At 40.7% G+C, this 23,755-nt stretch overlaps 1 protein-coding gene across 2 annotated transcripts; it reads left to right on the top strand.

Moving 5' to 3' along the window:
- The first annotated feature begins 5 nt into the window (after positions 1 to 5).
- septin5a (septin 5a) lies at positions 6 to 23,755 on the top strand. Of its 2 annotated transcripts, XM_053680273.1 has the most exons (12): positions 6 to 1,325; positions 1,557 to 1,567; positions 13,612 to 13,702; positions 13,865 to 13,951; positions 18,095 to 18,218; positions 18,687 to 18,821; positions 19,454 to 19,571; positions 19,688 to 19,789; positions 20,691 to 20,787; positions 22,150 to 22,285; positions 22,887 to 22,989; positions 23,103 to 23,755. In XM_053680273.1, the coding sequence occupies exons 1-12, from the start codon at positions 1,283 to 1,285 to the stop codon at positions 23,163 to 23,165; spliced, it is 1,110 nt and encodes a 369-aa protein (XP_053536248.1). In that variant the 5' UTR covers positions 6 to 1,282; the 3' UTR covers positions 23,166 to 23,755. The 2 variants fall into 2 exon arrangements, with proteins under 2 accessions (XP_053536248.1, XP_053536247.1); XM_053680272.1 differs by lacking the exons at positions 6 to 1,325; positions 1,557 to 1,567 and adding an exon at positions 12,093 to 12,786.

The raw sequence follows: 23,755 nt of genomic DNA, 5'->3' as shown, positions 1-23,755 counted from the left end.
AACAAACATTTTAATTACTTGTATGATTGATTGTCTAAATTCAAGTAAAATTTGGGTATAGTGGGTATGTACAACCAAAACCAGCAACTACTTCACTCCATCTAGATATCTATCAGCCTGCTGTTTAGTACGGTAGTATGCATTTAGTATGTAGTTTTGAACATATCCTGCAATAAGTCAAATTTCATTCTCAAATAATGTTATTGACAGCTCTTTGTTCTTTGCTCTTTTGAAATAATCAGTAGACATATTGTAATGTATTAATGTAAATGAAAAGTTACTAATGTTGATCAGAACTCAATTTCAGATGCCTCAATTCCTCAGTTTATACAAGGATTTATGAAATTACGAGATACTAGATATATGGATGTACCAGAGGCGGCAGCTCTGCTGAAAGCCAGTCAGATGGGAAGATTTTGGCAGTTCAAACAAACTCTCATTAAGCCTTGAGTTTTTGTCAATCTGACTTTAGTAAAGAATACCGGTTTAGTAAACGCAGGCCGTGAGGAGGAGAGAAGGAAGCTGTAGGAGACTGACACGCCTGGAGGAGCAAGTCTGATAGAGGTTGGTAATCAAGAAGTGTGTGTTGGAGTTGTATACATTTTAAGTTAAAATGAATACAAAATTTGATAACATAGGTTTATTACTCAATCAAGGCATCAATCGGATGATTTTATGACCTTTTTTCCATACATTTTTGATTATTCTCCTCTGACTGCTTATAGAGTGGATATCTTCTCTAGTTACAGAAAAGTAATTTTCTTAATATACCTTTATGAAAATAATTTTTTTTAGAACGTTAATAATTAATATCACCATGAAAATCTGTCACCTAGGAGCATAACAACAGAGCTAAATAACATTGTTTCTGTACCATCTGAAATAATAGCAATCTATAGTCTATGGGTGAATTTATTTAAGAAATGAAACTTATCACCAAATAGCCACTTTTTGTCGATAGTGCTAGTCCGATAATCCGTGACAAACAGAAATTCTGGGATCATTAAAAATGATATTTGGTATGGCGGACAGCGGACACGTGGAAGCTGCCAAACAAGTAAATGCTTTTAAAATGTTGAGCTTGGCTTCCTAACGCCATTGTGGCTTTAGCGGTGATTGGCTAGAGAAGCGGTGGGTGTGGTTTTGAGTGACGCCATAGGACACGCCCCCGTGTGGGATTCCCAGAAGGGAAGAGCAGCCCGGCTTCAGTGCTGAGCATCTGAACCTGCACCGCGGAGACAGACAGAGAGAGAGAGAGAGAGAGAGAGAGAGAGAGAGGAAGATGACAGCTAGCACGCGATACAGGAGCCGGCTCATTAAAAGCGGTAATGATTCATATCAGCTTTATGTTTATCTTTTCCTATATTCTCAGTTTGTTTCACTGATTTAATTGTCGTTTGTGTTTCCGTGCATTTTGACCATCGCTTGGCGTCCCTGCACCTGATGATGATGGTGCTGATGATGATGGTGATGATGATGGTGATGGTGATGATGATGGTGATGGTGATGGTGATGGTGCTGCTGATGGTGATGGTGCTGCTGCACTGCTCTCACAGAGGATAGCGAGGTAACACGATGCCTTTCTTCCATGACCGTTATGTATCTTTTTCTCATGACACTAGTCTGTTATGATTGAGAATGATGCATGAATTTATACAGTGATGCTGGAGGCTTACATCATTGATTAATTGGTGACAAAAGACTCTAGCTGGGCCTGGAGATTGGTGTAGGTGTCCTATTTAAAATAGCAGAGTCTCTGCTTGTTTACTGATGTAGCACGGCTTGTCCGATTGACTATTTCCGCTGCGCATCACGTTACTGCAGGATGTAATGTAGCCTGAGCGGCCTAGCAGCGAAAGGCGTGTGCAGCACCCAGCCTAATGTCTGACATGGATCTGGAGGATGAATAAAATGGCATCATTTGATAACAGCGCTAGAGACGGTGTGAGTGTTTGAGTCTTATGGCACAGCTCGTAACTGCATAGTGTTGCGATGCTGAAGTGGATCAGACCGGGTTACTGGAGCGCTTTCTCTTCACACGGTCCCGGATGAGGATGGAAATCTTAGAGCTCGGTGCACCGTCACCATGGTAACGGAAGAGAGAAGGAGGCAATGCGACTTCCTTCTGTTACCAAAGCGTAGCCTCGTGACGCTACAAAGCCATATCTCCCAGCAATTCCCCCCTGAAGCTAAGCAGGGTTGAGCCTGGTCAGTACCTGGATGGGAGACCTCCTGGGGAAAACTAAGTTTGCTGCTGGAAGTGGTATTAATGAGACCAGCAGGTGGTGCTCACCATGTAGTCTGTGTGGGCCCTAATGCCCCAGTATAGTGACAGGGACACTATGCTGTAAGAACAGCATTGTCTTTTGGATGAGACATTAAACAGAGGTCCTGACTTTCTGTGGTCATTAAAAATCATATTACACCTATTGTACAGAGTAGGGTGGTGCTGTAATGGTATAACCCAGGTGTCCTAGTGGTGGTTGAGGAGATTTCCCCCCACATATAATATAAAGAAAAGGGTTATATAAATGTCTAGAAAAGGGCTATATAAATGTAACTGTAACTATAGAATCTTCATCACAGCTGCCATGGTAACTTGACATGCACGTGCGTGTGTCCATGTGTTCCCATATTTTCTAAAATACAGTATGCAGCTTTTGTTGCTTCAAGCATGGTTATGTAATTCTTCAAGCATGTTTGTCATGCCAAAGATTCAGTCATGGGGGGGTTGGGGTGGGCTTCAGTTCAGATTCACGCTGGCTTGATTATGATATTGCTCTGATCCATCAGTGTCCACACAGACACTCATCTCACATGGGCACAGAGCTGTCAGGGTCACGCATCCAACCCACACAATGTCAGCAATTCAACACAGCAATGCCACCCACTCACACACTCATGCATCTCTCCATTACTCCAGTGCTCTCTGTCTCTTCCTTGCTCTTTCAGACCACTTCTTTTTATTTTTTTCATTTTGTTATGTTACAGCCTTATGCAAAATAGACTACTTTCCCCTTCGGGTACTGGTCGGCGCTACACTGTCACTTACTGTGCCTATTGATCTGTTTTAGTAGTATTTTACTGTCTTGTGTTGTTTGCACACGTTTGCACGTGCACGTTATGTAAAAATATATAGATCTTATTTAGTTCTGTGTCTCATGTGGTTAGTGTGTTATTTTCTGTAGCACCATGGTCCTGGAGGAAAATTGTTTTGTTTCACTGTGTACTCTACCAGCTGTATATGGTTGAAATAACAATAAAGCCACTTGAACTTGAACTCGTTACCGTAACTTGAACTCTGTTTGTGTTTCACAGTGGTTTTCTCAAAGTTTTGTAAATTTATTACAACATTTAAAAATGAAATACGATATTTAAACAAGTATTCAGATCCTTTGCTATGACACTTGGGCTCAGGTGGATACAGATTCCATTTACCACCTTGAGATCTTGCTACAGCTTGATTAAAGAAGTTAACCTGTGTAAATTTCACAGGACATGATTTGGAAGGGAGAGGGCACTTTTGCCTCACACCTCCAGGGCTGGGGGTTCGATTCCTGCCACCACCGCGTATGTGTGGAGTTTACATGTTCTCTCTGTGCTTTGGGGGTTTCCTCCAGGTACTCCGGTTTCCTCCCTCAGTCCAAAGAAGTGCATGGTTGGATGATTAGCATTTCCAAATTGTCTGTAGTGTATGAATGTGTATGCAAAGTTTCCCAGGATGGGCTCCAGGCTTCCCGTGACCCTGTGTAGGTATAGAAAGTGGATGGATGGATGGATGATTTGGAAAGGCACATGTTTGTCTGTTTGTATATAGCTTCCCAGCTACATGTGCATGTCAGTGCAGAACAACAAACCATGGGTTCAGAAGAATTGTGCATAGAACTCAGAGACAGTATTTTGTCCTCACACAATGGCAATCACACTGAAGTGGAAGAAATTCAGTAGGTAGATTGTTGCTATTGATGCTTGATAACTTCAGTGTAGAAGGTTTTCTGCTATTTAGGATGTCCCTCTAAAAACGTCAGTACACATTTGTAATTTTGTGTGTGTGTGTGTGTGTGTGTGTGTGTGTGTGCGTGTGTGTGTGAGTAATAAGAGAGAGAGTGTGTGAGTGAGTAATAAGACTGATGGTTTAACTTGAAAAGGTCACATTACCATTGCCGTAGCGCCCGTAAGCCGTAGTGAGCTCCGCAGAGTTGTCTAGAGGGTGGGTTGAGAGGGCCCACTGCCCATGCTGTGCATCAGCTAAAACTATAGAAAGAGATTGCACATAAAATGAATATTGCAATAAACTTCTGCAATCTGCAAGGAAAATGTGATTGAGCTGCTGAGAGGGATTTTTGAAACAGGTTTTGAGTTTTAGTGGGCGGCCTGGTGGCATGGTGGTGCAGTGGGTAGAGTTGCTGTCTTACAGCTCCAGATCTCAGGTTACTGTCTGTGCTGAGCTTCGCATGTATTTCTGCCTTCTTCTCAGCATAGGCTCTGGATCCACCGCGACCCTGATCATGATAAAGCAGGTACAAAATGTCCCTGTATAGCACTAATGTTACTCAGAGCATGCTTTGCCATATGACAATTGTTCCACTTTTGCTTCAACCAGAGAGAGGCTGTAACAAGTTATGGATATGTGGAAAGTAGATATGACATCTCATTTTCATGCTGATGGGAGAAAATCTAAATTATAAACAAAGACTTGACTTACAAACTATTAAATGTTATAGAAATTAGGGGACATAAGTGTCCTGTCCTCAATCTTAGTCATACAGTATCTCACAAAAGTGAGTACACCCCTTTCGAATATTTTGAAAATATTTAATTATATCTTTTCATGTGACAACACTAAAGAAATGACACTTTGCTACAATGTAAAGTAGTGAGTGTACAGCTTGTGTAACAGTGTAAATTTGCTGTCCCCTCAAAATAACTCAACACACAGCCATTAACGTCTAAACCGCTGGCAACAAAAGTGAGGACACCCCTAAGTGAAAATGTCCAAATTGGGCCCAAAGTGTCAATATTTTGTGTGGCCACCATTGTTTTCCAGCACTGCCTTAACACTTTTGGGCATGGAGTCCACCAGAGCTTCACAGGTTGCCACTGGAGTCTTCTTCCACTCCTCCATGATGACATCACGGAGCTGGTGGATGTTAGAGACCTTGTGCTCCTCCACCTTCCATTTGAGGATGCCCCACAGATGCTCAATAGGGTTTAGGTCTGGAGACATGCTCGGCCAGTCCATCACCTTCACCCTCAACTTCTTTAGCAAGGCAGTGGTCGTCTTGGAGGTGTGTTTGGGGTCGTTATCATGCTGGAATACTGCCCTGCGGCCCAGTCTCCGAAGGGAGGGGATCATGCTCTGCTTCAGTATGTCACAGTACATGTTGGCATTCATGGTTCCCTCAATGAACTGTAGCTCCCCAATGCCGTCAGCACTCATGCAGCCCCAGACCATGACACTCCCACCACCATGCTTGACTGTAGGCAAGACACACTTGTCTTTGTAGTCCTCACCTTGTTGCCGCCACACACGCTTGACACCATCTGAACCAAATAAGTTTATTTTGGTCTCATCAGACCACAGGACATGGTTCCAGTCATCCATGTCCTTAGTCTGCTTGTCTTCAGCAAACTGTTTGCGGGCTTTCTTGGGCATCATCTTTAGAAGAGGCTTCCTTCTGGGACGACAGCCATGCAGACCAATTTGATGCATGTGCGGTGTATGGTCTGAGCACTGACAGGCTGACCCCCCACCCCTTTTGTAGCAATGCTGGCAGCACTCATACGTCTATTTCCCAAAGACAACCTCTGGATATGACGCTGAGCATGTGCACTCAACTTCTTTGGTCGACCATGGCGAGGCCTGTCTTAAACCGCTGTATGGTCTTGGCCACCGTGCTGCAGCTCAGTGTCAGGGTCTTGGCAATCTTCTTATAGCCTAGGCCATCTTTATGTAGAGCAGCAATTCTTTTTTTCAGATCCTCAGAGAGTTCTTTGCCATGAGGTGCCATGTTGAACTTCCAGTGACCAGTATGAGGGAGTGTGAGAGCGATGACACCAAATTTAACACACCTGCTCCCCATTCACTCCTGAGACCTTGTAACACTAACAAGTCACATGACACCGGGGAGGGAAAATGGCTAATTGGGCCCAATTTGGACATTTTCCCTTAGGGGTGTACTCACTTTTGTTGCCAGCGGTTTAGACATTAATGGCTGTGTGTTGAGGTATTTTGAGGGGACAGCAAATTTACACTGTTACACAAGCTGTACACTCATTAATTTACATTGTAGCAAAGTGTCATTTCTTCAGTGTTGTCACATTAAAAGATATAATCAAATATTTACAAAAATGTGAGGGATGTACTCACTTTTGTGAGATACTGTATTTACAGTTTACTCTAATGCTCAGACCTGCGTGTTTCTGAGCCTTTCACTTTATATTTCAAATGGATTGCTATTATAATATCCAATTCTGCACCCAAACCGCAGAGTTTATGCAAGAGCTGCATTTGATTTTCATTTGCACACAGAGAGGACTCTATGTGCTTAAATCTGTCGTCTGTTATGCTGTCACTTGTACACTGGTTATGTTTGTACAATGGTTATGGCTTTTCAGGTGGTGTATGTGCAAACCACACACATCACATTGCCTCTGCCCTGAGCTCAACAAAAATATCTAGCTGAGATGGCTCTGGCTCGGCCGAGTCCTCTCTTCTCCTGTCCTCTCATCTCTAATTCTCTTATCTACTCTCCTGTCCTCTCCTGTCCTCTCATCTCTTCTCCTCTCCTCTCCTGTCCTCTCCTGTCCTGTCTTCTCTCTCATGTCCTCTCATCTCTTCTCTTCTCCTGTCCTCTCATCTCCTGTCCTTTCTTCTCATGTTCTTTCCTCTCTTCCCCTCTCCTCTCTTCCCCAGTCCACTCTTCTCCTGTTCTCTCCTCTCTTCTCCTGCCCTCTCTTCACCCACCCTCTCTTCTCATGTCCTCTCCTCTCCTGTTCTCTCCTCTCTTCTCTTCTCCTCTCCTCTATTCTTATGTCCTCTTTCCTCCTGTCCTGTACTTTCCTGTCCTATTATCTCTTCTCTTGTCCTCTCTTCTCATGTCCTCTCTTCTCCTTTCCTCTCCTCTCCTCTTTTCACCTGTCCTCTCTTCTCCCATCCTCTCCTCCCCTGCCCTCTCTTCTCCCGTCCTCTCCTCTCCTGTCTTCTCTTCTCCTGTCCTCTCCTCCCCTGTCCTCTCTTCTCTTCTCTTGTCCTCTCTTCCTGTGTCCTCTCCTGTCCTCTCCTCTTTTCTCCTGTTCTCTCTTCCCCTGTCATCTCTTCTCCCCTCCCATCCTCTCCTCTCCTTTCCTCTTTTCTCTTCTCTTGTCTCCTCCCCAAGACTGAGCAAGTGCATGCAGGCATGTGTGTGTAACATACACAGGCTATGTTTAGACTCATAATGTGGGAGGATGGCAGATGGGTGGGAGTGTTTGTGTGATTTTGTGTCTCTATTGATGTGTGTATTAAGTCAGTTTGAGAAGAAGGCACATGTGACATTATATTGCTTGTTAGTCTTACACTGTTGTTTGAAATTCAGTCTACCCTTTATGACTCTCTGCAGTGGCTTACATACAGTTTTGATTTATCACTGATGTTATAGATCACTTCATCCATCCATCCACATACAAATCGTAGAGTAGATGGAGGTAGTATAATCTGCACTGCGGCACACAGAGAAACATGCAACTTTATCACCTCTACATTTTTTACTTACTCATTGTATTCTTCTTGCTCTTCTGGATTGTCAGTGGTGTTTGTAGATGTCACTATTAGGTCATGCAGTAGGAGGTACAAACGCTTGTCCATTACATTAGACTGGTTCACAACTTGTAGATCATCGGTTGAATTGGAGGCTTGTTAGTAGAGCTGACAGGAATGTACCCATAATTATTCTGCATATAAAGGACTATATTTTGGCAGTTTCTCAGCATTGCTGCCTTGCAACATTAAAGCATTCAGCTTTATGACTTTTTACAGATTACAGCAAGTCATATTTTGTCCTGAGTCACCTTGGCAAGTCTGCTTAATATCACTGAAGAACTGGATGTGGTTAAATGCATAATTTACACAGGTAGATGTTGACCGGCTATGGCATTACTGCCTGTTGCACCTCCTCCGGTACCTATAGGATTACCGGTCTTCTTTTAGCCATACAGACCTTCCCAGTGACTAAGGCTGTGACAAGCCGCACTGGTACCGTTAATGCATGCTCAGTACCACTGGTTCCATATGGCATAGGTCAGCTGCAGGGTCATCAGCTGGGTACCACCGCTAAACTGGATTTTGCTCCTTTAACCCTGGAATGTCTCCTAGTGGCGGAGCAGTGGCAGGGATGTCTTGCTTCCACCCCCTGCAACTAGACCTTGGGTTAGGTGTTACTACTCCAACACTTCTCACTTTCTCCTCGCCCAGAGCCAAAAGCTGCTCTTATCTGCCTCTGCAGTCAGGTTTTTCAGGGCCTTTTGCTGGTTTGATGTTGATGTTCCAAGAAAGCCTTGGCATCTTACTTCTACTGGGTAGATGATTGTTTCCAGCCAGCTTCCGTACACTCAGCGATGAGATCGGAGTACTTCTCTCAAAGGGCAGCTTCTATTCTTTCCTCCCATGGGACAGTTAGTTTGATGAGGCACCGCTGGACCACGTCAATATATCAGACTCGTGTTGGTGATATCTCTAGGGAACTGTAGCTTCCTGCCAACATTGACTCTCATTGTCCAGTGCTGGGTGAAAGGAACTACCCTTAATGGAACTCTTGGTATGACGCTTGTGTTGCCCCCACCTTCTCTGACGAATTGGATGCACTGACACACTGGTGGAGGATGACCTCTTCTTATGACCTGTCTACACTCCTCCAGCACCACGACCAATCTGCTCAGGACTTGATCGTATCGCTACCTGTAGCACCCTTGGGAGAGTACAATCTTGCAGCATGACAAGATGTGCTGGAGACTGCTACAGACAGGGCAGCATCCTTTCTGGCCAAGCCACTGGTGCAGGTTCAGTAGGCAGGGGAGTGTTGTATGTTGCCCTGATAAGAAAACTAAGGCTTGCCTGTGTGATTTTCCACATGTCTGCCATGTTGATGTTTACATGTTAGAACATGAATTTACAGAAAGGATTTGGGGTAAGGCAGACATTCTCACTGCAAAAAATAACATTTTAGCAAGTGGGAATATCTTGAATATAGTCGTATTTACATAGTATTTCCTTTCATAAGATTACAATAAATCAAATATAAGATTATTAAACATATTTCTGGACATTTCTACTCATTTCTACCTTTCAATTTTCTTATTCTATTGGCAGATAGATTTTTCCTTCTTTCTAGAAAGAACTGCTTAAATTTAGCAAAATGATCTGCCAACAGAACAGAGCTTGAAATGAGTAAAATGTCTACAAATAGTTTAAATAATCTTATATTTGGTTTATTGTAATATTATAATAGGAAATACTATAGGCTATAAATTCAATTATGTTCAAGATATTTTCACTGGCTAAGATGTAATTTTTTTTGCAGTGCATTGCTTAGTTACAACATTGAAATAGCAAACATCGAACACCAAATACCACCTGCCTGACACTATGTTTGTTGAATGAAACCAAATGTGCAAATTTGATTGTTTGTTAAACCATTCCTCTTTATGCAAATCAGCTTTGTAAGAAAAGTTCTTACATTCTTGGTGGCTTGACTGCCACTAAACCAAAAGTGGGTTTGTGGATGCGTATGTTTTGATGTGTGAGTGCATGTGTGAGTGAGATACCCCAGGTGGTGTATGAGGGTGGCAGCTGGGCAGTGTGAGGGGGAGTGTGTGTTTGGGATTGGACTGCCCGAAGGCTATTGTGTCATTCTGGGACATCTGTTCCCTTCTTTTCAAGACCTCTGCCTCCTCCTCCCCTACTCACACATCTTCTCCTTTACGCTTATCTCCCTCAGTGCTAAAATAGCAACAAAAGCATCACACACCCCTGTAACCCATGCAGGGAGAATAGCCACACTTCAGACACAGTGTTGTGAAGCTCTAGAGACGGTGTGTGCGGGGCAGAGGGATAACAGTTACCTTAAAGTCCAATTCCAGTATGTAGGTTTGTTTCACAGGCTACTAACACCCCTACAACCCCCATCATTACCCTATACTGTCACAGACACACACACACACACACTTTAGACCTTAAGAAGCAGCTGGAGCATGTCCCAAATGCACTGATCAGCAGTTAGGCTTTTATCCCTATCTCAAAATAATAGTTCAAAATAATTATGTATTCCTGTCATCATCAACACATTTGGATCCTTCCAAAAGATAAAAATATGCCTCCACACATTTCAAATCCAGATAATCTTACCTGGTGTGTGTATTTTATGCACTGCCAGGGACTGGCTCCACTTACAAATCAACTTTGTATACATATAGATGAATAGTGACAGGAAAAAAACAACATGAAATGTATATTAGTATAGTGTTGGGACACCAGAGATGCCAAAACAGCTTTAATGTGCCTCGTCATATATTCTAGAATTTTATATAATACGGATGAACACCGCATTTCCAAAAGACATTCCCTCTGCTAACATTTTGATAATGGTGGTGGAGAGCTCTGTGTAAAGCGTTTGTCCAAAATCTCTCCTAGGTTTTGGATTGAGTTGAGATCTGGGGATTGCCAAAGGCCATAACATATGATTGTTTAGGAGATAAGACTACTTTTTCAGAGGGAAGAGTTTGTGGTTGTGTTGTTAATGTAGACACGTCAGGTAACTTTTATGGTATTGCTTCAGTGGTCAAAAACGAGATAAAACACAAGAACAGCTTTGGGAATACATTTGGGAAAGTCATTTGAGAATATGCATAAGACATGTAAAACATTTTTCTAAATGTTTCATTTATATCTATTTCTTGGTTGTTGTTTTTTTAAATAGTTTTTTAAAAATAGTAAATCTTCAGTAACTGCTTTATCATGGTCAGGGTCGTGATCCAGAGTCTGTCCCTGGCACACTGCAGGCAGGGTGAGAATACCAGTCCCACGAGGATTTTGGGATTTTGCAATCGCAGAAATTAAGGCAAAGCCAAGCAAAATATTAGGAGGAGCTGGCAATTTTCCAAAATTACCACAGAGTTTTTGCAGATGGGCCAAGATGTGTGATGTGACATCATCACAACGCACGTTGAGCCAAAGCCCGCGTCGGTCCTCGTGTGTCGAACATGAGTACAGCTACAAGATCTCATTCACCAACAAACATCACTGTGAAAGACCATGAAAAACAATTTTGTGCAATTCAAGTAGTTTTCTGCAACAACAACAAAAAAAAAGCTGCAGCAAAATCAAGCATTTTTGGCTGCAACAAAACCTCCATGAAATCTTGTACTGAAATACACCCTGAATGGGATGCCAGCCCATTGTAGGCCACCATATTTACACACATTCACAACTATGGGTAATTAAGAATGGCAATGATTAAGAATCTACCTACCTGCATATTTTTGGGAGGTGTCGGAGGAAACCCACGCAGACACTGAACCTCCACACAGACAGTAACCTGAGTTCAGAATCAAACCAAGGACCCTGGAACTGTGAGGCGTTGCACACTACTCACCACCATTTCACCCTTTTACAGAGTTGTTCTTATATAATAGTTTAAACTTGGACAGAATTCAACAACTTCCTTTAAAGGAGAATTTAGAGTTAAAAAAAAGTTTTCTTCTCTCTGTACACAGGAAACATGTTGAAATTATTGCCTGTGGAAATTGCACATATGCTACAAATGTTAGGTATTGTTTAAAAAAATATTCAGTAGTGACTAGAGTGAAACAAATGCACAAGTATAAAAATAATTTTGAGTATTAGATCACAGTCTGCAGTACTGGAGTTAAAAGACACCTACTCAAGATGTCTCTAACGATAAAAGTGCCCTCTTTTGGTATACAAGAGTACTGCAGTCCTTTACTGTCCATTTCCATCTTCCATTCTAAATTGCATCCTAAGTAGAGCAGTAGGAGTGCCAGGTAGTCATGTAGGTGAGGATTAAAATAATAAACTGTGAAACAAGCTCTTTAATAGGAAACAAAACATAGAAGTATTAAAATGTTCAGATGATCCGTGTGAAAAGAGCACGTTCAGCAGTCCTCACTGAGCTGGTATGTGTGTTCATGTGTACTGTATGAATCTGTGTGGCACAGAGCAGGACTGACAGGAAGGGCGTGACACCAGTTTTACTGAATGTGGTTAGGCACAGCACCAGGGTTCACTGCACCTCACTTCTACTCTGTTTATCCACTCTGGAAAAAAAAGAGGGGGAGGAATGAATGATGGATGAATGAGTGTGCTTTATTCTCGTTTTCACCCCTCCCCTTTCCTCTGGTTAAATTGCTTCCTTGCCTTCCTACCTTTCTCTGCCCCTTTTCTCTGCCTTTCTCTCGCCTTCTCTCGTCTTCTTTTTCTTTTGTCCTTATGCTTTCTCGGAGTTCCACGTGAGAATTTTTCTGCTCGCCTGTCTGAACAAGCAGAGGTGCTGCAGGCCAGAGGCCTCATACACAGAAAAAGGGAGGAAGAGGAAAGGAAGAACAGAGAGGAGTTAAAGAGACCCAGTAAACTAGAGGTGTAGCAGGTTTGAGAAACAGTTCTGGAGACTTTCCCATACACTGTTTGTGTGGCTCGTGGGTTGAGGGTGCCAGACTGGCATGGATGCCATTATGCTACAGGAGAAGCTGGTGGAGAAACTGCTGTGTGCCCGAAGCAGGACTACTCGCCAGAAGGTTGTGTGTGTGTGTGTGTGTGTGTGTGTGTGTGTGTGTGTGTGTGTGTGTTTGTGGGTGTCTCTCTCTAATATAATAATATATATATACTCTGTATTTACTCCTGTACTTTATAAATGTGTTACACTGAGAGAAAAGTGAACTGAGAGTTTAAAAGTTGGGAAATGTAAGTGAGCTTTATTATTAATACTGTAAGTGTTTGCATGTTTTAGCATTAATCCTTGGTCCCTTTCTCTTATTCTCATTCTTCTCACATTCAGAATCACAGTGTGTGTGTGAGTGATGGAGTAGATGCAGGGCCACTGTGGGGACCTTTTCAGTAGCCCACAGAGACAGCGGAAATGTTTATTACAAGTTATGAGGAGTGCTGGCAGACTGAGCAGTTTGGCCAGTCTGGGAGTGTGTTTTTTTTTAAAGAGCCATTCAGTCACATTCAATAGGATATTTTCTGCCTGCTTGTTTGTGTGTATGAAAGAGAGAAAATCCAGAATTGCAAGTCTACTTCCTACTGTGATGCATTGACTATTGGCAAAACTAAGCCTTGGTTTTCTTTTAATTTCATAATCTGTAGAGTTCACGTTCACCATTTGGACATGTCGAGCTCTTCTTTTTGTGAACAGCCATGAATTGAAGCTTTCGCTTTTTCACAGTGGTGTCCAATATTCTGAGTCTAGCACTATTCTGTGCTTTTGTGTGCATCAGTTTGGATATTGAGAATGCTCAGGATGGTAAATTCTACAAGCTGTGGTGTTTGTCAATTTCACAGTGCCCTTTTAAAAAAAACAACATTTTAATAACCGCTGATCTGCTGTCTGTGTCTCTCAGGATAAGCAGTATGTTGGCTTTGCGACACTCCCAAACCAGGTCCACAGGAAGTCTGTCAAGAAAGGCTTTGATTTCACACTCATGGTAGCAGGTCAGTGAAACTGCTGCAATGACTGACATCACTGTCAATTGTCATTTCCACTAGTTAGACATGGCAAGTATGGACATGCTCACATTTACCAATAGCAAGAATTCTGTGTGTGTGTGTCTGTGTCTGTGTGTGTGGGTGTCTGTGTGTGTGTGTGTGTCTCAGGTGAATCTGGCTTGGGCAAGTCTACTCTAGTAAATAGCCTTTTCCTCACAGACCTCTACAAGGACAGAAAACTACTAAATGCAGAAGGTAAAAATCTCACACAGCATGTATTTAGAGATCATTTGCACTTTTATTGGATAAACTAATCAAACCATATGTATTTATATCATTCACTCCATTTAAATCCTGCACCAACAGTACACCGATTACTATTTTACTGCTCTTTATGACAGGATTTGTAGAGTTATATACAAATATATATAAGGGGGGCAGTGGTGGCTTGGCAGTTAAGGCTCTGGGTTACTGATCGGAAGGTCGGGGGTTCAAGCTCCAGCGCTGCCACTGTTGGGCCCTTGAGCAAGGCCCTTAACCCTCTCTGCTCCAGGGGTGCTGTATCATGGCTGACCCTGTGCTCTGACCCCAGCTTCCTGGCATGCTGGGGTATGTGAAGAAAAGAATTTCACTGTGCATATGTATATGTGATAAATAAAGACTCATTATCATTATTATATACATCCTGGAAAAATCATGGAATTGTACAAATGTGTTTTTTCCAGACCTGGGAAAGTCACTTGGTGTTAATACAGAAAGTTGGAAAGGACGTGCATAAATAAATTTAAAGCCTTTACTCTGATCATTTATGTCCAGATTTGTATTATACTAAAATACGCTAAGCTACATTTAGGCAGGAGCTGAACAAGTACAATACTCCCTGTTGTTGTTGTAATATATCATATCACAGTGTGTATGTATTATAGTGTATCATATCACTATGGCATAGATGCTGTTTTATTTTCAAGGCAGTGAACTGTCTTGTCTAGTTTCACTGTGAGTGAAAAATACCAGGTGAAATGTGTAGTTAACAGTTCTTTGTTGTGCTCAGATAATAAGTCTTGGCTCACAAAAGATGGAGACACAGGATCTGTAAAATGTAAACTCTGTTCCAATATTTAACATTGTAAAAATGGGAGAGAGGCAGCTTTGAGCAACCATGTATAGCCAAAAAGAAAAAAAATCATTAGGGTACTGCAAAGTCAGAGAAATCAACAGTGCCATTATCTTGCTTACTTAGATAGTAGGCCTAAGATTAATCCTGTCACACCTTCCTCCAATACAAAACACAGGCATCTACAGCTACTAACAAAGTTTTGACTGTGGCGATACTCTGAGCTCTAAAAGTTATGGATTCATTATTTATTTAAATCTTACAAAGATACCGTGTTCCCAGTAAGTCAAACTGCAGCAGGATTTGCTTATCTTTGTGTGTTCAGATCATACTTCATATTTCTGCAAATGTAAATGATTTAAAATCAAACTATGTATGTTTCACTGATTTATGCTACACAATGTATATGTTTTGATTCTGTTCAAAGATGGTTTTCTAGACTACATTTGAATTCCACAAGAGAACTTTGGTCTTGGAAATGTATATTAGTCATGGAAACTTTGTACAAATGCGCATGAGCCCCGTATGAATGATAAACCAAGGATAAAACATACCTAGGCAGTATGATTCTACCAGGCCCACAAAGAGGTATGCCCTTAGGGATACAAAATATTGCTTACAAAATAGTAAACATAGACCGAACAGTTGCTGACTATTTTCCTTCACCAATTCACTATTCCATCACTCAATCAAATGTTCAGTTTCAATAGAGTCAAACCATTTTCTTATGCTTCAATATACAGTACCAGGAACGTACTGATCTCTTTTTGTTTTTCATTTTTGATATGCTACTGATATCAAAGCTCAAGGTAATGACTGATACTTTAAACTGACTGGATACTCTCTGCAAGCTTGAATCCAGCTTCAGAACATCAGAAATGTGATGGACTTGTGTAATCATGCAAGATTTGTGCCATTTACAATGAAATCAGTGGATCTAATATATGTTCAATCCCGTGCCAAACTTTCAGGCCAATACTCAGTATCAGTATCATTTACATTTATAAATGTCATTCAAATCAATTTCAGTTTCTCTTTGCCAGTGATACGTGAACGTGTTCCTAAACCTGGAAATTTTAGAAAATCTTTTGCACTGCTTCAAACAACTTAACCCTGCAGTAAGATGATTAGCATAGAGTAGTTCTCACTACTTGTTCTCCTTTTTAATTGAAAGGAAACTGGAGATAAACGGTGATCTATATTACAGATATTTAGATCAAATGATGCTGAATTTGCAGACTTGATGTAGGGAATGTAACCTAAAATATCATTTAGACCTGCTGGTATATTTGGTTGTAATAAATAAAGGAATTAAAATACGATCAGTAATTTAATAAGGCCCATATGGTCTAGCGATTAGGATACCTGGTTTTCACCCAGGTGGCCTGGGTTTGACTCCTCGTATGGGAATGATCATTTTAGTGGTTTCTCAGCAGTTAAGGCTCTGGGTTACTGCTTGAAGGTCGGGGGTTCAAGCCACAGCACCAGCAAACTGCCACTGTTGGTCCCTTGAGCAAGGCCTTTAAACCTCTCTGCTCCAGCTTCGTAACAACCTGGGATATGCAAAGAAAAGAATTTCACTGTGCTGTAATGTATGTGACAAATACAGGTGCATCTCAAAAGCTTAGACTATCATGGAAAAGTTACAGCTTACAGCTCATGGAAATGAGATACTGGAAAAATCCAGTATCTCAAAAATATTAGAATAAAGCATTTATAATACAGTAATGTCGACCTGAGAAGAGCTCTAATCAGCTAATTAACTCAAAACACCTTTTTACTAAAAACACCACTGCTCAGTGGTCCAAAGTCCTCTTTTCAGATGAAAGTAAATTTTGCATTTCATTTGGAAATCAAGGTCCCAGAGTCTGGAGGAAGAGTGGAGAGGCACAGAATCCAAGTTGCGTGAAGTCCAGTGTGAAGTTTCCACAGTCACTGATGATTTGGGGTGCCATGTCATCTGCTGGTGTTGGTCCACTGTGTTTTCTCAAGTCGAGAGTCAATGCAGCATCTACCAGGAGATTTTAGAGTACTTCATGCTTCCATCTGCTGACAAGCTTTATGGAGATGCTGATTTCCTTTTCCAGCAGGACTTGGTACCTGCCCACAGTGCCAAAACTACTAGTAACTGGTTTGCTGACCATGGTATTACTGTGATTGGCCAGCCAACTCGCCTGACCTGAACCCCATAGAGAATCTGTGAGAGACACCAGACCCAACAATACAGACGAGCTGAAGGCCACTATCAAAGCAACCTGGGTTTCCATAACACCTCAGCAGTGCCACAGGCTGATTGCCTCCATGACACGCCGCATTGATGCAGTAATATGTGCAAAAGGATCCCCGACCAAGTATTGAGTGCATAAATTAATATACTTTTCAAAAGGTCAACATTTCTGTATTATAAATTCTTTATTCTAATATTTTGAGATACTGGATTTTTGATTTCCATGAGCTGTAAATCGTAATCATCAAGATTAAAACAAATAAAAGTTCCACTTTTTGAATTAAATTATGGAAAAAAATGAACTTTTCCACAATATTTTAATTTTTTGAGATGCACCTGTAAAGGCTTGACTTCAGAATAAGAGCCGGGATTTCTACTGTAACATACATATACAGTACTGTGCAAAAGTCTTAGGCACATGCAAAGAAATGCTGTAGAGCAAAGATGCCTTCAAAATAATGAAATGAAATGTTTATACATTTAAAAAACAAGAACATAAAGAGCAGTGAACAGTAATACATTTAATCAAAGTCAATATTTGGTGTAACAAAAAAATAAAAATAGTAGTCTCCAGTAGAATTAGTGCAGTTTTATAAAGAAATGAGCTGTAAGTTTTATTGAGCATCTTGCAGAACCAGCCACGGTTCTTCTGGAGATTTTGACTGTTGCACTTGCTTCTTATATTTGCAGCAAAACCCAGCAGCCTTCATTGTGTTTTTTATCTGAAAAGTGTCTCTTATGTAATATGCTGCTTTCTCTACTGACATACAAACATTTTTCTGTAACATTTCATTTTGTGCTAGAAAACTAATGTTTGGGAATCTAAAATGTTTTTGTGCTGACTTGATATAGAAGTCATAAAATAAAACATCTATAACAAAGTTTGTACTAAAAATAAACAGGGTGCCTAAATCTTTTGCACAGTACTGTATGTATAGAATTTAACTTAGAATATATTACTTAGGCGCCGCCTCTGAGGATTGGGATATGCTTGTATGATTGGGAAATGCTGCGTTTACAGTCTCTTTTGTCTCTCCATTTTCTCGCTTTCTTTCAGAGCGTATTAATCAGACAGTGGAGATCACCAAACACACGGTGGATATTGAGGAGAAGGGTGTCAAACTCAAACTCACCATTGTGGACACACCAGGGTTTGGAGATGCTGTAAACAATAATGAGTGGTAAGAACTTAGCTTGACAAATCAGCTCACAAATTACCCTTGTTCCCTGGTGGGACGGTGGTGCAGCGTGCACCGCCTCACAGCTCCAGGATTGCTGATTCAATCCTCTGGTTAATGTCTGTGACGTTTCATATGTTCTCCCTGTGTCATCCTTGGTTTCCTCTGCTTTCTCCAATCTCCTCCCACCACCCAAAAACATGCCATTAAGTGGATTGGCTACACTAAATAGCCCCTAGGTGTCAATGCATGTGCATGGGGCCCTGTGATGGACTGGTGTTCCATTCAGAGTGTTTGTGTGTGTGTGTGTGTGTGTGTGTGTGTGTTTGTGTCTTACACCCAGGATCCATATTATCTACACTTACCAGGATAAAGCTGTTCCTAAAGAGGGTTGAATATTTCTTGCCAGTCTGATATCTCTTGTGTGTGTGTGTGTGTGTGTGTGTGTGTGTGTGTGTGTGTATTTTCCAGTTGGAAGCCCATCACTGACTACATTGATCAGCAATTTGAGCAATATTTCAGGGATGAAAGTGGACTCAACAGGAAGAACATACTGGATAACCGAGTGCACTGCTGTCTTTATTTCATACCACCCTTTGGACATGGGTGTGTAACACACTCTGTGTGTGTGTGTGTGTATGTGTGTGTGTGTGTGTGTGTGTGTGTGTGTGTGTGTGTGGTAATAAGTAGGTGGACACCTGACATTCACACCAATATCAGGTTTTCCCAAACTGTTGCCACAAAGTACAAAATTTATAATGGATGACTTTGCATGCTGTAAGATTACAATTGGAACTAAGGGACCTAAACCTGCTCCTGCATCCCTGTGGCCTGTGCACAAAGTGAGCTCCATGAAGACATGGTGTGCCAAGGTTGGAGTGGAAGAACACAAACCCTGACCTCAACCCCACAGAACACCGTTGGGATGAACTGGATCGCCCTGACCGCGCCCCAGGCCTCCTCACCCAACATCAGTGTCTCACTAATACTCTTGAGGCTGAATGGGAAAATCCCCACAGCCATGCTCCAAAATCTAGTCTCACTCATCCCAGAAGAGTGGAGGGTATTATAACAGCAAGGTGGGGGAATAAATCTGACTAAATGAGATGTTCAACAAGCACATATGGGTGTGACTTTCATGTGTCCACAAACTTTTGTCCATGTCGTGTATATACAGAGTCGTCCCTGGAGAATTAAAACGTATATCTAGCAATTGTGTCTGTTTGTGTTATTTTCAGTTTGAGACCGGTGGATGTGGAGTTCATGAAAGCGCTGCATGAGAAAGTGAACATTATTCCTCTCATTGCCAAAGCAGACTGTCTCACTCCAAGTGAGATAAAGAAGCTAAAGGACCGGGTGAGCACACATCTCATTCCATCCTGTACTACAAATGAATATTACAAATTCACAGATGTTCTCTTCAGAGTACGCTGCTCACCTCAAGTTATCACTTTACTCTCTCTTTGTCTTAGGTACGAGATGAGATTGAGCGCTTTGGGATTAAAGTGTACCAGTTTCCTGAGTGTGACTCTGATGAGGATGAGGAGTTTAAACAGATGGACAAAGAGCTGAAGGTGAGAAGCAAACGTACAAAGCTCCATAAAGTCAAACAGCAATTATAGCCTTAATGGGTCCATACATCATTTTTTGTGTGTGATTTTTAGACTATAAGGAGTTTCAGCAAGGATGAGATGTGTATTCACTGTAAATTCATAGCTACTATTTATTTATTTATTTATTTATTTAAGTTAGACACAGCTTTGTAGTGAGCAAATAGCAGCCAGTGAAGTCAATATTTACTCAACAGTAAAAAGAGCAAGAAGTCTAGGGTGAAGAGTAAAACTCAGTCAAATACAGCCAGGATAAATGTGTCATTTTTCCAAAAATAAATCCCTTCACAAGCAGCAGGTTATGTAACACCCATTTTAAAGAATACACTCACTTGTATTAACATGTAAAATGCTTCTCCCTTCAAGCCCCCCCTAAAAAACATGCTTAGCCAATGAATTTTTTTGGTCCAATTCCTACAGCTAAGTAACTTTCCAGCAGCTTTCACAGTTGAATCTCTACTTATAATCTGTCTCAAACTCACACTGACATGAATGATGAGCTGTAATCATATTACAGAATTTACTCAAGTCAATTAATGAATATTAATCAATATCAGTAATCTTATGGACATAAATGACTAGTGGGTGTTCTCAGTCTTAGTGAAACTAGGCCGTACAATGGAGAGGCAGTAAAAAGCACTCTACATCAGTTTACTAAAAATAGGCAGTAGCCATGAATTTCAGAGTACAAGAGATGTAAGAGATGTGTTTTATGTACGCTCATGAATAAGATTCAAGTAAATGAAAATAATAATAGACAACCCTGAAGGAGTTTCTTTCTGACATGTTTATTGGTAATTTTGTTATTATATTCCTATGAGACGTTCTGATCTGAACTTGTACATGTTTTTGAAATTTGTTATAGGAGTGTACTCCCTTTGCCGTTATTGGTAGTAATACAGTGGTGGAAGCAAGAGGTCAAAGAGTGCGAGGTCGCCTCTACCCTTGGGGCATTGTCGAAGGTGAGGTGTGTATGTGATTATAATTAGATAGGACACATTCGAGGGAAATGTAATCATGGAAATGTTGTTATGAAATTAATTATTTGCATAAGAATCCTGATGTTAAATACAGCGATTTCTTAAATGTGTGTGTACAGGTGCATCTAAAAAAATAGAATATCATGGAAAAGTGGAATAATATGGAATTAGAATTAGAATCGATGATTAGAATGTCATGGAAAACATTTTTTTTTCGTAATTTCATTTAAAAAAGTTAAACTTTTATATATTCTAGATTCTTTACACATAAAGTGAAATATTTCAAGCCTTTTTTTTTTTTATCTTGATTATTACGGCTTACAGCTCATGGAAATCAAAAGTCCAGTATCTCATAATATTAGAATAAAGAATTTATAATACAGAAATTTTGACCTTCTGAAAAGTATATTAATTTATGCACTCAATACTTGGTCGGGGATCCTTTTGCACATATTACTGCATCAATGCGGCGTGTCATGGAGGCAATCAGCCTGTGGCACTGCTGAGGTGTTATGGAAACCCAGGTTGCTTTGATAGTGGCCTTCAGCTCGTCTGTATTGTTGGGTCTGGTGTCTCTCATAGATTCTCTGTGGGGTTCAGGTCAGGCGAGTTGGCTGGCCAATCACAGTAATACCAGGGTCAGCAAACCAGTTACTAGTAGTTTTGGCACTGTGGGCAGGTGCCAAGTACTGCAGGAAAAGGAAATCAGCATCTCCATAAAGCTTGTCAGCAGATGGAAGCATGAAGTTCTCTAAAATCTCCTGGTAGATGCTGCATTGACTCTCGACTTGAGAAAACACAGTGGACCAACACCAGCAGATGACATGGCACCCCAAATCATCACTGACTGTGGAAACTTCACACTGGACTTCAAGCAACTTGGATTCTGTTCCTCTCCACTCTTCCTCCAGACTCTGGGACCTTGATTTTCAAATGAAATGCAAAATTTACTTTCATCTTCCCCATGATAGTGGTTGTGTGTACTGAACCAGACTGAGAGATTAAAGGCTCAGGAAACCTTTGCAGGTGTTTTGAGTTAATTATCTGATTAGAGCTCTTCTCAGGTTGACTATAATATTATTATAATATTTTGAGATATTGGATTTTTGATTTCCATGAACTATAATCATGAAGATTAAAACAAAAATAAAGGCTTAAAATATTTCACTTTATGTGTAATGAATCTAGAATATATGAAAGTTCCACTTTTTGAATTAAATTACAGAGGAAAAAAAAATTCAATTTTTCCATGATATTCAATTTTTTTTTTTTAGATTCACCTGTATATTCTGTCAGGTGGAGGCCCTTAGATATTTGATTCATGTTCTTCTGTGTTTGCTGCAGTGGAGAACCAGTCCCACTGTGACTTTGTGAAGTTGAGGAATATCCTGATTCGCTCTCACATGCACGACCTGAAAGATGTGACCTGCGATGTACACTATGAGAACTACAGAGCTCAGTGTATACAGGAGATGACCAGGTTTGTGGTGTGTGTGTGTGCAGTTCTCACTCTTGTTTCTAAATACCATTTTCATTAGTTACACAGTGGTTACTAGTAAATATATTGTGGCTTGTGCGTCTGCTTATTTAAGCCTTTTTGAATTGGACTTTTTTACTTGACTGTTAGTGAGATCGGTGCTATTTGAATGAATGCCTTTTATTATCACTATACATATGTACAATGAAATTAAGAGCCAATCCTTTTTGTTCCGTGCAAACATGTACATTCAATAAACAAGAAGAATAAACAGATAAATACACAGATAAATAAACATGATAAATAAACAAGATAAATAAATAAATATTTGAACATACAGAATTACCAACCTTCATGTAAATGAGCAAAAATTAATATACAGTATAAAAACTATAACACATAGGTGAAATAGTGCTTTTTAATGATGTTTTTGCTAGAACAAAAGATAAACAGTTTCTCCAATTGATTGAGTGGAAGATTTGATCTTTTGTATATAGTATTTATTTGATACAGTTTTGCTCTTTTTTTGGATGGGTGCCAAAACTTCTACCAGGCACTGTATAAAGTGGAGTTTTGTTCGAATGTGTATGTGTTTGTGTTGTAGTAAACTTGCACAGGACAACCGCATGGACAGCCCTATTCCCATTCTGCCGCTGCCTACTCCAGACGCCGAAACAGAGCGACTCATCAAGATGAAGGACGAGGAGGTGAGGCTTAAATCCAACCACTCTGATAATTAACGGAACTGAAGTGTAAACAGTACACAGACTGTACATCACACTAATGCTCTTGTGTTGACTCTGTGTGTGTGTGTGTGCAGCTGAAGAAGATGCAGGAGATGCTGCAGAAGATGCAGCAACAGATGCATGAGAAAGACCAGTGATGATCACACACACATATATGCAAACATGCACTTACAGAGAAATGTACACTTCACATCTTATTCTGTATTTGGTCACATGAGTGATAATACAAATGGTCATGTATGTATTCTCACTACAGCGTATCCTTCAGACAGTGACACGTTTCGTGACAGACTATACTGTATATTTGCAAAGCAGTTTGCTTGGTGCTTTGGAGCGCTTGCATACCAAGTACAAATGTGAAGCATCTATTGAATATTTCTTGTGATCATGCCCATGTGAGTATAGCTAACGTTGGTAATATTATGTATACTTAATTTAAAATCAGACCTACGTTTAGATGTATCTAATTTATATGTACTTAATTTTAATGCTTAGCTACAATGTGCATAAATTGTTTTGTAATGCCCTTTTAGCACCAAGTGTTGGTTTGAATCTGGGCGCTGAATCGGGGTGTGTGTGTGTGTGTGTGTGTGTGTGTGTGATGTGTAAATGAGTGTGTATGTGAAACTATATGTTTTCTTTAACTGCAAACCGGGATTTTATAGCGCTAGCTCTCAGTGAGTGTGGAGTTACCATGCAGGTTACTGTTATAAATAAATATGCTTAA

This window comes from Ictalurus punctatus, chromosome 5 (assembly GCF_001660625.3).
Source record: "Ictalurus punctatus breed USDA103 chromosome 5, Coco_2.0, whole genome shotgun sequence".
NCBI lineage: Eukaryota > Metazoa > Chordata > Actinopteri > Siluriformes > Ictaluridae > Ictalurus > Ictalurus punctatus.
This window is presented reverse-complemented; position numbering and strand designations above follow the sequence as displayed.

Coding starts and splice junctions, on each gene's coding strand:
- septin5a (XM_053680272.1), top strand. CDS start 12,712: ATGGATGCCATTATGCTACAGGAGAAGCTGGTGGAGAAACTGCTGTGT. Junction 12,787..13,611: donor GCAGGACTACTCGCCAGAAG/GTTGTGTGTGTG, acceptor TGTGTCTCTCAG/GATAAGCAGTATGTTGGCTT. Junction 20,788..22,149: donor CCCTTGGGGCATTGTCGAAG/GTGAGGTGTGTA, acceptor TGTTTGCTGCAG/TGGAGAACCAGTCCCACTGT.